We start from the raw sequence: 12868 nt of genomic DNA on the forward strand, positions 1-12868 counted from the left end.
GTGATCCACCCGCCTCGGCCTCCCAAAGTGCTGGGATTACAGGCTTGAGCCACTGCGCCCGGCCTCCTATTTATTTTTTTTAAACGGAGTCTCTCACTGTTGCCAGGGCTGGAATGCGATGGCGCCATCTTAGCTCACTGCAACCTCTGCCTCCTGGGTCCATGCAATTCTCCTGCCTCAGCCTCAAGAGTAGCTGGGACTACAGGCACATGCCACCACACCCAGCTAATGTTTTGTATTTTTAGTAGAGACAGGGTTTCACTATGTTAGCCAGACTGGTCTCAAACTCCTGACCTCGTGATCCACCTGCCTCAGCCTCCCAAAGCGCTGGGATTACAGCCGTGAACCACTGTGCCTGGCCTTTCATCTGAGGAGCTTTTTTTTTTTCCCTCCCATCCGGCCCTGCTCATCTGAGGAGCTTTAAAAAATTACTGACGCTGGCCGAGTACGGTGACTAATGCCTGTAATCCAAGCACTTTGGGAGGCCATCGTGGGCAGACCACGAAGTCAGGAGTTTGAGACCAGCCTGGCTAACATGGTGAAACCCTGTCTCTACTAAAAATACAAAAATTAACTGGGCATGGTGTTGCGTGCCTGTAATTCCAGCTATTCGGGAAGCTGAGGCAGGAGAATCTCTTGAACCCAGGAGGGGGAGGTTGCAGTGAGCCAAGATAGTGCCACTGTATCCAGTCTACAGGGTGAGACTCCATCTCAAAAAAAAACCAAACAAAAACAAATGCATATTCTCAGGTCCCACCCTAGACCCAATGAATCAGAAACCCTACAGGTTAGTCTATGTTTTACCAGGCCTCCAGGTGCTGCTGATGCATACTAAAGTTTGAGAACCAATGAACTCGAATTCTTTTTGTTTTTTTGAGACGGAATCTCGCTCTGTTGCCCAAGCTGGAGTATAGTCGTGTGATCTTGGCTCACTGCAACCTCCGCTTCCCAGGTTCAAGCAATTCTCCTGCCTCAGCCTCCTGAGTAGCTGGGATTACAGGAGCACGCTACCATGCCCGGCTAATTTTTGTATTTTTAGTAGAGACGGGGTTTTGCCACGTTGGCCAGTCTGGTCTTGAACTCTTGACCTCAAGTGATCCACCCGCCTCGGCCTCCCAAAGTGCTGGGATTACAGTTTGAGCCACCATGCCTGGACTATTTTTTTATTTTTATTCTTTTGAGATGGAGTCTCACTCAGTTGCCCAGGCTGCAGTGCAGTGACATGATCTCAGTTCGTTGCAACTTCCACCTCCCAGGTTTATGTGATTCTTCTGCATCAGCCTCCCAAGTAACTGGTATTAGAGACATGCACCACCATGCCTGGCTAATTTTTTTTTTTTGGAGATGGAATCTTGCTCTGTCACCCAGGCTGGAGTGCAGTGGTGTGATCTCAGCTCCTTGCAATCTCCACCTTCCGAGTTCACGTGATTCTCCTGCCTCAGCCTCCTGAGTAGCTGGGACTACAGCCTCCTGAGCAGCCGTCGCACCTGGCCAATTTTTTTGTATTTTAATAGAGACAAGGTTTCACTGTGTTGCCCAGGTTGATCTCAAACTCCTGAGCTCAGGCAATCTGCCGGCCTCGGCCTCCCAAAGTGCTGGGATTACTGGTGTGAGCCACTGCATCCAGCCATCAGTGCTTTTTTTTTGAGAGGGAGTCTTAGTCACTCAGGCTGGAGTGCAGTGACGTGATCTCAGTTCACTGCAACTTACGCCTCCCAGGTTCATGAGATTCTCCTGTGTCAGCCTCCCAAGTAACCAATATTACAGGCATGCGCCACCATGCCCGGCTAATTATTTTTTATTTTTGTTTTTGGAGACAAAGTCTTGCTCTGTCACCCAGGCTGGAGTGCAGTGGTGCAATCTTGGCTCACTGCAACCTCTACCTCCCGGGTTCAAGCGATTCTCCTGCCTCAGCCTCCTGAATAGCTGGGACTACAGGCACATACTGCCACACCCAGCTAATTTTTTGTATTTTAGTAGAGCCAGGGTTTTACCACGTTGCCCAGGCTGGTCTTGAACTCCTGGGCTCAGGCAATCTGCCTGCCTCAGCCTCCCAAAGTGCTAGGATTATAGGTGTGAGCCACCACGCACAGCAATTTTTTGTATTTTTAGTAGAGACAGGGTTTTACCATGTTGGCCAGGTTGGTCTCAAACTCCTGACCTCAAGTGATCCACCTACCTCAGCCTCCCAAAGTCCTGGGAACATACATGTGAGCTACTGTGCCCGGCCTAGAATTCTAAATAGCATTATTAATAAAAGTAGTTAGTAGCATTTTATACTAACTTTTTTTTTTTTTTTTTTTTTTTTTTGAGATAGAGTCTTGCTCAGCTGCTTAGGCTGGAGTGCAGTGGTGTGATCTCGGCTCACTAAAACCACTATCTCCCAGGTTCAAGCAATTCTCTCATCTCAACCTCCCGAGTAGCTGGGATTACAGGCACCCACCATCATGCCTGGCTAATTTTTGTATTTTAGTAGAGATGGGGTTTCACCATGTTGGCCAGGCTGGTCTTGAACTCCTAACCTCAGGTGATTTGCTTGCCTTGGCTTCCCACAGTGCTGGGATTACAGGCATGAGCCACACCTGGCTATCAACCACTATTTATTGAGTGCCTACCCTGAGTGTTATGTTAGGAAGACTTGTATATTTATATCATTCAGTTCTTATAACACCTTGTAAATTAGATATTATCCTGTTTTACAGATGAAAAAACTAAGGCTAAGTGAGATTATTAACTTAACCTATAAGCTTTTCTTGAGTCTGTTTTTTAGTCACTATGATTTCAGTATGTTTTTGGGGAACAGGTAGTGTTTGGTTACATGAATAAGTTCTTTAATGGTGATTTCTGAGATGTGGTGCATCCATCACCCAAGCAGTGTACACTATACACAATTATCTCTCACCCTTCCCCTGAGTTCCCACAGTCCATTGTACTATTCTTATGCCTTTCCATCCTCATAGCTTAGCTCCCAATTATGAGTGAGAACACAGGCTATTAAACTAATAATAATTAAAGCCAAAAATGGAATTCAGATCTGCATGACTGTTAAACTGATACTCTTCCCTTCATACCATGCTGTCTCGAAAAAGATCATTTCATTCATAATGATCATATTTAGATAACAGACCAATCCATACCACTCCACACCACTCCCCATAAAGAACTTTGTGATCCTAACACCAGGTCTTACAGGATTTTTTTTTTTTTTTTTTTGGGATGAACTCTCCCAGGCTAGAGTGCAATGGCGAAATCTCGGCTTACTACAACATCCACCTCCCAGGTTCAAGTGATTCTCCTGCCTTAGCCTCCTGCGTAGCTGGATTACAGGTACCTGCCACCACCTGGATAATTTTTGTATTTTTAGTAGAGACGGGGTTTCACCATGTTGGCCAGGCTGGTCTTGAACTCCTGACCTCAGGTAATCTGCCCACCTTGGCCACCCGAAGTGCTAAGATTACAGGCATGAGCCATCTTGCCCAGCAGGCCTTACAGGATTGAGCTTGGTTTTCTCTTTCAGTCCTTCTTCTTCTGGTAACTTTGAATGCATCCAGTAGAATCGGAAATCAGTCTGCCACAGAGAAGGGAAATAGACAGATGAAATACTTTCCATTTTAAACTGTAATATAAACAAAAACACTCTTTTTTTGAGATGAAGTCTTGCTCTGTTGCCCAGACTGGAATGTAATTGTGTGATCTCGGCTCAATGCAACCTCCACCTCACGGGTTCAAGTGACTTTCCTGTCTTAGCCTCCCAAGTGGCTGGGATTACAGGTGCCTACCACCATGCCTGGCTAATTTTTGTATTTTTAGTAGAGATGAGTTTCACCATGTTGGTCAGGCAGATCTTGAACTCCTGACCTCAGGTGATCCACCCACCTCAGCTTCCCAAAGTGCTGGAATTACAGGCATGAGCCGCCATGCCTGGACTCCCAAAGCCCTTCTATTCTCACTCCCATTTCCCTTAAAACCATAATGTCAGAAAGATATTTGTAAAATCTTTGAACATGTTTCTTAAAATCCAGTAGGTTTTTTTTTTTTCTGAGACAGGGTCTCTCGCTCTGTCACCCAGGCTAGAGTGCAGTGATGTGATCATGGCTCACTACAGCCTTGATTTCTTGGGTTCAAGGGATCTTCCCATGATAGCCTCCACAGTAGATGGGACTTACAGGTGCACACTGCTACACCTGGCTTATTTGTTTATTTTTTAGATGGAGTTTCACTCTGTCACTCAGGGTGGAGTGCAATGGCGTGGTCTCGGCTGGCCCAGTGCCACTTCTGCCTCCTGGGTTCGAGCAATTCTCCCACCTCAGCCTTCCACGTAGTTGGGGCTATAGGCGCATGCCACCACAGCTGGCTAATTTTTTTAGTATTTTTAGTAGAGACGAGGTTTCACTGTTGGCCAGGCTGGTCTTGATCTCCTGACCTCGTGATCCACCCACCTTGGCCTCCCAAAGTGTTGAGATGACAGGCGTGAGCCACTGCGCCTGGCTGGGCCTCTTCATTCTTTTAAATTATTTTGCTTTCGGAAATTAAAAAAGATACATAAAGGCTTTTCTTTAAATTATAAAAATATATTTGGTTTTAGTTATCAAATTCGTAGGTTGTGAATATATGTAATATAATATCTTTCAGCAGAATTAAAGGAAAGTATGTTCTACATTGAATTTATGTTCTGAGTTGTAGGCTTGGTTCTGAACTTGGGCAAGGTACTTAACCTGTGCTTCTTAGGATCTCAGCTTCCACATCTATATGGCAAGGACAGGCTGGGTACAGTGGCTCATGCCTGTAATCCCAGCACTTTGGTAGGCTGAGGTGGGAAGATCACTTGAGGTCAGGAGTTCGAGACAGCCTGGCTAACATGGTGAAACCCCATCTCTACTAAAAACAAAAAAATTAGCTAGGCGTGGCAGCACACACCTGTAATCCCAGCTACTCAGGAGGCTGAGGCAGGAGAATTGCTTGAACCCAGGAGGCAGAGGTTGCAGTGAGCCCAGATCACACCATTGCACTCCAGCCTGGGTGACAGAGGGACACTACATCTCAAGTTTAAAAAAAAGTTTAATAATAGTACTTACTTTACCTTAAGGAGGTGTTGTAAGGGATTCAGTGTGATCATGCACAAAGTACTTAGCAATACAAATCATGATTGCTATTGTCTGAATGAGATGTATCTTAGAATTCTGTGTACCATACCTAGCAGGTTTTGGAAACCTAGTGTAGGGGAATGGCTATAGAAAAGAAGCAGCCTATGGAGACAGCCTGCATGAAGATCACAGAAGTCCTGTTCACACATCAGCCTTGGCCGCATAGCTTCAGGTTAGCAGGTCTGAGAATGTGCATTTCTACAACTTTCTGATATGCCTGGTCTGGAGAGTACACACTGAGAACCACTATAATACACTAATTGACAGGGAGTAAAGGAAGTCCAAAACCCTCAAACCCACCATTATACAACTGGGACAATGATGGGGAGAACTATTGTTAACAGGGATGGAGGCCTGTGGGGCTGACTCAGCCTCACCTGATGACTGCTGCTGTCACCTGTTAAGAATCACCAATAGTAGGGAGCCATTGTGGCTCAGGGCAGTTGTCCTGGCACTTCAGGAGGCAAGGCTACATGTTCGAGGCCAGCCTGGTCAACATAAAAACCTCTCATCCATTTAAACAAACAAACAAAAAAGAATCACCAATAGTAAAATGTTGGGGGTATGGTGAAACTAAAGGGGAGAATATTGGGGCCTCTCCTCACTTGGAATGTCTCCTCTTAGAGCTAACTTTGAGATTTGAGGTTCTGGGTCATACCAAGGAGGTCCTGCGATTTTCAGGGTCAGGATGTGGTTGGTGAAGGAGTGGAGGCTGCAAGAGTCTACCAAATGGTGACTTACATTCCACCTTCTCTCCCTGGGGCTGCCTGCACAAGGTGGCATCCCCACCCCCTTGCCCTATAATCTTCACTGCTAGAAATCCTCCCATCCTCTGGAGAGAGATAAGGGGGCGGGTGCAGCTGCTACCAAGTCCCAGCCTACACCCCTGCCGTTTCTCTCTTCCCTCCTCTCAAGAACTGCAGTTTCTCTTAGTTCCTCCTATTTCTCTTTTAAAACTAAGCTAATTTAAACACACTCAAAGATGCAGGGAGCATTAGATAATGTTCCTGATATACCACATCCTGTACACACCAAGAAGTTGGTCACGTACCAAACCCACATGCTGAGCCACTTTCCCAGGAGGAGAGGAGAAGACAGGAAGAGCCATGAGGGAGGATCCATCCCTACCTGGCAATCATAGAAAGGGTGTCCCCGCCAGCACATCACATCTAGAACGTAGTAGGTCTGGTTTACCTCACTGTAAATGCAATCTAGAATGGTGTAGTCTGGGGACACAAAGCAGAAAGTCAGCACAGAGTTCTTCTTCCAACTAGGTTCCCACCACCACAACCTAGGGAGCCCCATCCTAGAGGCTCAGGTCCAACAATCCCCAGTGCTTGCAGCAGTCACTGGCACTAAGGACTAAGGATTCACTGGGGAGAGAATCCTGTCTGGCTGCCAGCTACAGCTTCATGGTGACTCGGGTAAGACAGCACAAGACGGATCAAGGCCAAGTGACAAATTTGAAGTTTTAGATAAACTGGCATATTTACTCAACTCAGAGAGGTTTAAAAGCAAGTCATCTTCCATTTTAGTTTACAACTGCTTTTTGAGTTCCTATCATAGGCACTGTGTTATGTGGGGAATATTAACTATAAGTATTCCCTGCTTTTAAGGAAGTTACCATTTGGTTAAGGGTATAGAATGATCACAGAGGAAAGAGCGAAGAGCTGAATCACAAAGCTCATACTAAGAGCAACAGGAGCTCCAAAAAGAGAAGGCTGGAATAGCAGGAAATGCTTCAAGGGAGAGACACGATATAAATAGAGTCTTCTGGGACCAGGAGGATTTAAAAAACAGAGGGGGGAGGGGAGAAGGGAGGGCGTTTCAGACCCAAGTACTGATGTGGCATGAGCATTGGCCCAGAGGCAGAATGAATGGGGCACATGTGGGGAGGCAAGTCAGCCGAACAGAGGGTGGGTACAAGGATTAGGGTAAAGACATGGGATGGGTGGGACAAAGCCTGCATGTGAAAAGTTCTAAACACAAAGAGAGAAGTCAGAGCTAGGTTAGGCGCAGCGGCTCACGCCTGTAGTCCCAACACTTTGGGAGGCTGAGGCAGGCAGATGGCTTGAGCCCAGGAGTTCCAGACTAGCCTGGGCAACATGGCAAAATCCCATCTCCACCAAAAATACAAAATGTAGCCAGCCGGGATGGCATACTCCTGGTGGGAGGATCACTCAAGCCTGAGAGGTAAAGGTTGCAGTGAGCTGTGATTGTGCCCCTCAACCCCAGAGCCTGGGTCACAGAGTGAGACCGCGCCAAAAAAAAAAAAAAAAAAAAAGAGAGAGAGAGAAGTCTGGACTCAGTGCAGAGGACATGAGGAACAATACCAAAGGAGCCTGAGAAGGTAGAGAAGCAAGCAAGCCCAGCTCCGACAATTTCTTGCTGAATAACCGTTGGTAAGTTATTTCTCCTGCAGGACCTTAGTCTACTTAGCTGGGCCCAGTGGGGAGGAAGAAGCTAAGGTTGCAACAATGAGAAAGGAGAAAAGGGAGTTTGGCAGGGAAGCCCAGCTTCCCCAGCATCAGCTGACTCTACCATTATTCTTGGCATTCTCTCAGGGACCTTTCCCCCAAAATCTGCATCTGTTGTCCTGTAATAGAAGTCCAAAGGCATGTTGATCTTAATTGAGGAATTTATGGCCCATCGGGCCTCATGGGGCTGCATTTATTCTGCAACTGAGAAGGCCTGTCCTTGAAGGGGAGGTCCTTTGTCCAGGGGCCAGGATGGTGTCTATATGTAGTTTCAAAGATAAGCTTTCAGGCCGGATGCAGTGGCTCAAGCCTGTAATCCCAGCAATTTGGGAGGCCAAGGCGGGTGGATCACTTTGAGGCCAGGAGTTCGAGACCAGCCTCGCCAACATGGTGAAACCCAGTCTCTACTAAAAATACAAAAATTGCTGGGCATAATAGCGCATGCCTGTAATCCCAGTTACACAGAATGCTGAGACAGGAGAATCGCTTGAACCTGGGAGGCAGAAGTTACGGTGAGCCAAGATTGCGCTACTGTTCTCCAGCTTGGGCGACAAAGTGAGACTCCGTCTCAAAAAACAAACAAAAATAAACAAAGATAAGATATCAAAGTGGGTCTTTAAAGCAAATTACACTGTCTTTTACTGATTAATACGTAGATATTCTATGTAGGTACCTTTTGCTGTTGAGTTTTGCCGATTGCCACCTGGCAGAAGGGAGGGAAACCTGTTGACACAGTAGCCACTCTTGGTGTAGGCACTGGTAGAACCCTGTGTGGAGAGAAAGTTATCATTCTCATTAGACCACAGGGTTTCCTCACCCTGTTTTTTGTTTTTTTTGTTTTTTTTTTTTTGAGACAGAGTTTCGCTCTTGTTACCCAGGCTGGAGTGCAATGGCACGATCTCGGCTCACCGCAACCTCCACCTCCCGGGTTCAGGCAATTCTCCTGCCTCAGCCTCCTGAGTTGCTGGGATTACAGGCACGCGCCACCATGTTCAGCTAATTTTTTGTATTTTTAGTAGAGACGGGGTTTCACCATGTTGACCAGGATGGTCTCGATCTCTTGACCTCGTGATCCACCCGCCTCAGCCTCCCACAGTGCTGGGATTACAGGCTTGAGCCACCGCGCCCGGCCCTCCTCACCCTCTTGCTTCCTCATTCTGCAGGGATGTCACCAGACAAAAGATGGCTCTCAACAAACCTTCCTGCAGGGAAGTGTTTTTAAGCTCCACTCCGGGCACGGCTGCTGTGGCGGATAAGATAAATGGAGCACAAAGAATCCCTCCTGCTACAGACCAGGCCTACTGGCATAGGGGGCAGGCAGCTACTCACCCTGGAGGCTACGATAAGGGCTCTCTTTCCAACAGGGCACACGACCACAATCCATTCCTGCCCCAAATCTGAAGGGACATCAATTAACCACTCAGAAAGCATCAACTGGAAATGCAAAAAATAGTGTTAAAGACTAGCAGGGGTGTGCTACTCAAATGTCTGCAATGGCAAGGCATTCATATCCTGTGCATATATTAAAACGCGAGTGAAAGAGTGAGGGCAGAAAAGGCTGACAGTGGCACCTCCACCCCATGTGCTCTAGGGAGTTGGTTGTGTCTCTGCACAGCTGACAGGATGGGGGCCACTGACTGTGAACTCCGGCTTCACTCCTCCATCTCTGCCTGCACCCACAGCACACTTACTGCGTCACCTCCCCGGTCGGGGTGAATGCTCTTCCTTTCCTTACTTTGTCCACCTCTTCCTATCATCATTGCTATTATGTTCCACGGCCACAACTCAGATGAATGAGATCCCTGTCCTTAAGATGCTCTTAGACTAGACCAGCACTTCCCAAACTGATGCCCCCAATACTGTACTAAAGGATGTTAGGAAATCTGCCTTAGAAAACAAAACACCACCAAATCAAACAAACAAAAACAGTAATGTGGTGAGATTAACTTGGGAAGACCAACTCTTCCACTCACGGTCTCTTCCATCTGTAAAGACTTTGTCCCATCAACTAATCCCTACCATTGAATCTTTCATTTCTCCTTCCCTTCAGACACTCACTCTCAATCTTAAAAAACAAGACAAGGCCAGGCACGGTGGCTCACGCCTGTAATCTCAGCACTTTAGGAGGCTGAGGCAGACAGATCATGAGGTCAAGAGATCAAGACCATCCTGGCCAACTTGGTGAAACCCTGTCTCTATTAAAAATACAAAAATTAGCTGGGTGTGATGGCATGCACCTATAGTTCCAGCTACTTGGGAGGGTGAGGCAGGAGAATTGCTTGAACCCTGGAGGTGGAGGTTGCAGTGAGACAAGATTGCGTCATTGCACTCCAGCCTGGTGACATAGCGAAACTCTGCCTTAAAAAAAATAAAAATAAAAATAAAAATAGCCGGGCGCGGTGGCTCAAGCCTGTAATCCCAGCACTTTCGGAGGCCGAGGCAGGTGGATCACGAGGTCAAGAGATCGAGACCATCCTGGTCAACATGGTGAAACCCCGTCTCTACCAAAAATACAAAAATTAGCTGGGCATGGTGGTGCATGCCTGTAATCCCAGCTACTCAGGAGGCTGAGGCAGGAGAATTGTCTGAACCCAGGAGGTGGAGGTTGCGGTGAGCCAAGATCGTGCCATTGCACTCCAGCGTGGGTTACAAGAGCGAAACTCCGTCTCAAAAAAAATAAATAAATAAATAAATAAAATAAAAATAAAAAGACAAAAAAAAAACCTTTTTGTCACTCGGCATTTCTGTTGGGCTACTCCACTTTCCCCTAGTTTAAAAAACTACTTAATATTTCTTGATGCTGCCTTCCTGCTCACTCTGACAGCCTCAGTCCAGATTTGCTACCCCACAGCCCTTTGCTACCCCAAAGGCCCTCAGTGACCTCTTCCTTTTTATTTTTGAGATGGAGTCTCACTCTGTTGCCCAAGCTGGAGTGTAGTGGCATAATCTCGGCTCACTGCAACCTCCACCACCCAGGTTCAAGCAATCCTCCATCTCAGTCTCCCTAGTAGCCGAGACTATAGGCACGTGCCACTACACCTAGCTCATTTTTTATCTCACCTATGTCTACAGCTTCACTTGTTACTTCTAAGACGATGCCTCCTAAGGCTCCTCCTTCATCTCCAGACTTCTTTCCTCCACACCTAACCATATTATATTGCCGGATGTCTGCTTGGCATGTCTTTCTCTGATTGTCTCCTCTGCACCTAAAACTCAGTATACCCAGAATGGAATTCACTACCTTCTGTTGCCTAAGTACTTCCCGCCCGTGAAACACCTACCCTTCCCTTCTGCATCTCATAACCGTGATAACGGCATCACCACTCTGTTACTGAATCTTGGATTTTAAGCAAAATCAAGACAAATTAGACTACAGCAAAATTTAAAAATTCTGTGCTGCCAACAATATCACAAAGAAGGCAAAAAGACAACCCACAGAATGAAAGAAAATATGTGCAAATCATGTATCTGATAAGGAACTTGTATCTAGAATATGTTAAAAACTCTTACTATTCGATAAGAAACAGACAAATAACTCAATTAAAAAATGGGCAAAGAATTTGAATAGACAATTCTCCAAAGAAGATATACAAATGAACAGCTGGGCCAGGTGGCTCACGCCTGTAATCCCAGCACTTTGAGAGGCCAAGGTGGGCGGATCACCTGAGGTCGGGAGTTCAAGACCAGCCTGACCAACATGGAGAAACCCCGTCTCTACTAAAAATACAAAATTAGCTGAGCATGGTGGTGCATGCCTGTAATCCCAGCTACTCGGGAGGCTGAGGCACGAGAATCACTTGAACCCAGAAGGCGGAGGTTGCAGAGCTGAGATCATGCCCCACACTCCAGCCTGGGCAATGAGAGCAAAACTGTCTCAAAAAAAAAAAAAAAAAGCTATACAAATGGCCAATAAGCACAAGAAAAGATGTTTAACATCATTAGTCACTAGGGAAACACAAATCAAACCCACAAGAAACCACTTCGGACCCACTAGCACGGCTATACTTTAAAGGATGGACAACAGCAAGTGTTGGTAAAGCTGTGGAGACACTGGAACACTTACATGTTGCTGGTGGGAATGTAAAGTAGTGGAGTCACTTTGGAGAACAGTCTAGCACCCCCTCAAAACGTTCAACAGTTATCATATGACCCAGCAATTCCACTTCTAGGTATATACTTAAGAGAAATGGAAACATATGTTCACACAAAAACTTACTAGTACATGAATGTTAATAATGGCATTATTTGGCCGGATGTGGTGGCTCACGCCCGTAATCCCGGCACTTTGGGAGGCCAAGGCAGGTGGATCAGCTCAGGTCAGGAGTTTGAGACCAGCCTGGCCAACATGGTGAAACCCAATCTCCACTAAAAATACAAAAATTAGTCCAGTGTGAGGACATATCCCTGTAGTCCCAGCTACTAGGGAGGCTGAGAGGGGAGGATCATTTGAACTCGGAGATGGAGGCTGCAGTGAGCCAAGAACATGCCGCTGCACTCCAGCCTGTGTGACAGTGAGACTCCATCTCAAAAAAAAAAATAAATAAAATTAATTTAAAAATAAAATTAAAATGGCATTATTCCTAAGAGCCAAAAAGTGGAAGCAACTCAAATAGCCATAAACTGAAGAATGAATAAACAAAACGTAGTCTATCCATACAGTGGAATATTATTTAGCAATAAAAATGAGTGAAGTACTGACACATGATACACCATGGATGAACCTTGAAAACCTCACACTAAGAAGCAAGTCACAAAGGTCCACATAGCATATGATTCCCTTTCCATGAAATGTGCAGAACAGGCACAGCAAGTAGCTTAGTGATTAGGGGCTGCAGGGAAGATGGAGAGTGACACTAAGTATATGAGGTTCTTTTGGAGGTAAGGAAAATGTTCCAGAATTAAATAGTGGTGATGGCTGCATAGTCTCATGACTATACTAAAGAAAAAACAAAACAAAACAAAAAAAAAAGCTGTACAATATAAATAGGCAAATTGTGTGGTATGTGAATTATATCTCAATATAACTAAAAAATAGTAGTAGCAGCTAATACTTGTGGGGCACTTAGGGGCTCTGGGCTAGGTATTTAAGGCACATTATTTCATTTAATTCTTCTACCAATTCTATGAGACAGGGACTATTACTATCTCCTATTTTACAGATGAGAAACCAGAGACTTAGAGTGGTTACACAGCTTGCTTAATGTCAACACAGAGCCTAGCTGTGAGAGCAGGTCTATGTGACCTCAA

General features: G+C 46.0%; 1 protein-coding gene across 5 annotated transcripts in view; it reads right to left on the bottom strand.

Moving 5' to 3' along the window:
• The window catches only part of LOC108317481 (snurportin-1), a 41965-nt gene that overhangs the window by 3958 nt on the left and 25139 nt on the right, over nucleotides 1-12868 (bottom strand). For all 5 annotated transcript variants that reach the window (XM_017547986.2, XM_037745525.1, XM_017547984.2 and 2 more), the window contains exons 4-7: nucleotides 8951-9055; nucleotides 8295-8388; nucleotides 6273-6370; nucleotides 3491-3568 (exon numbers count right to left, since the gene is read on the bottom strand). In XM_017547986.2, coding sequence (XP_017403475.1) covers nucleotides 3491-3568; nucleotides 6273-6370; nucleotides 8295-8388; nucleotides 8951-9055 — 375 coding nt within the window. The remainder of the gene's footprint in view (nucleotides 1-3490; nucleotides 3569-6272; nucleotides 6371-8294; nucleotides 8389-8950; nucleotides 9056-12868) is intronic.

Source organism: Cebus imitator, unplaced genomic scaffold, assembly GCF_001604975.1.
Source record: "Cebus imitator isolate Cc_AM_T3 unplaced genomic scaffold, Cebus_imitator-1.0 Scaffold203, whole genome shotgun sequence".
Classification (NCBI taxonomy): Eukaryota; Metazoa; Chordata; class Mammalia; order Primates; family Cebidae; genus Cebus; species Cebus imitator.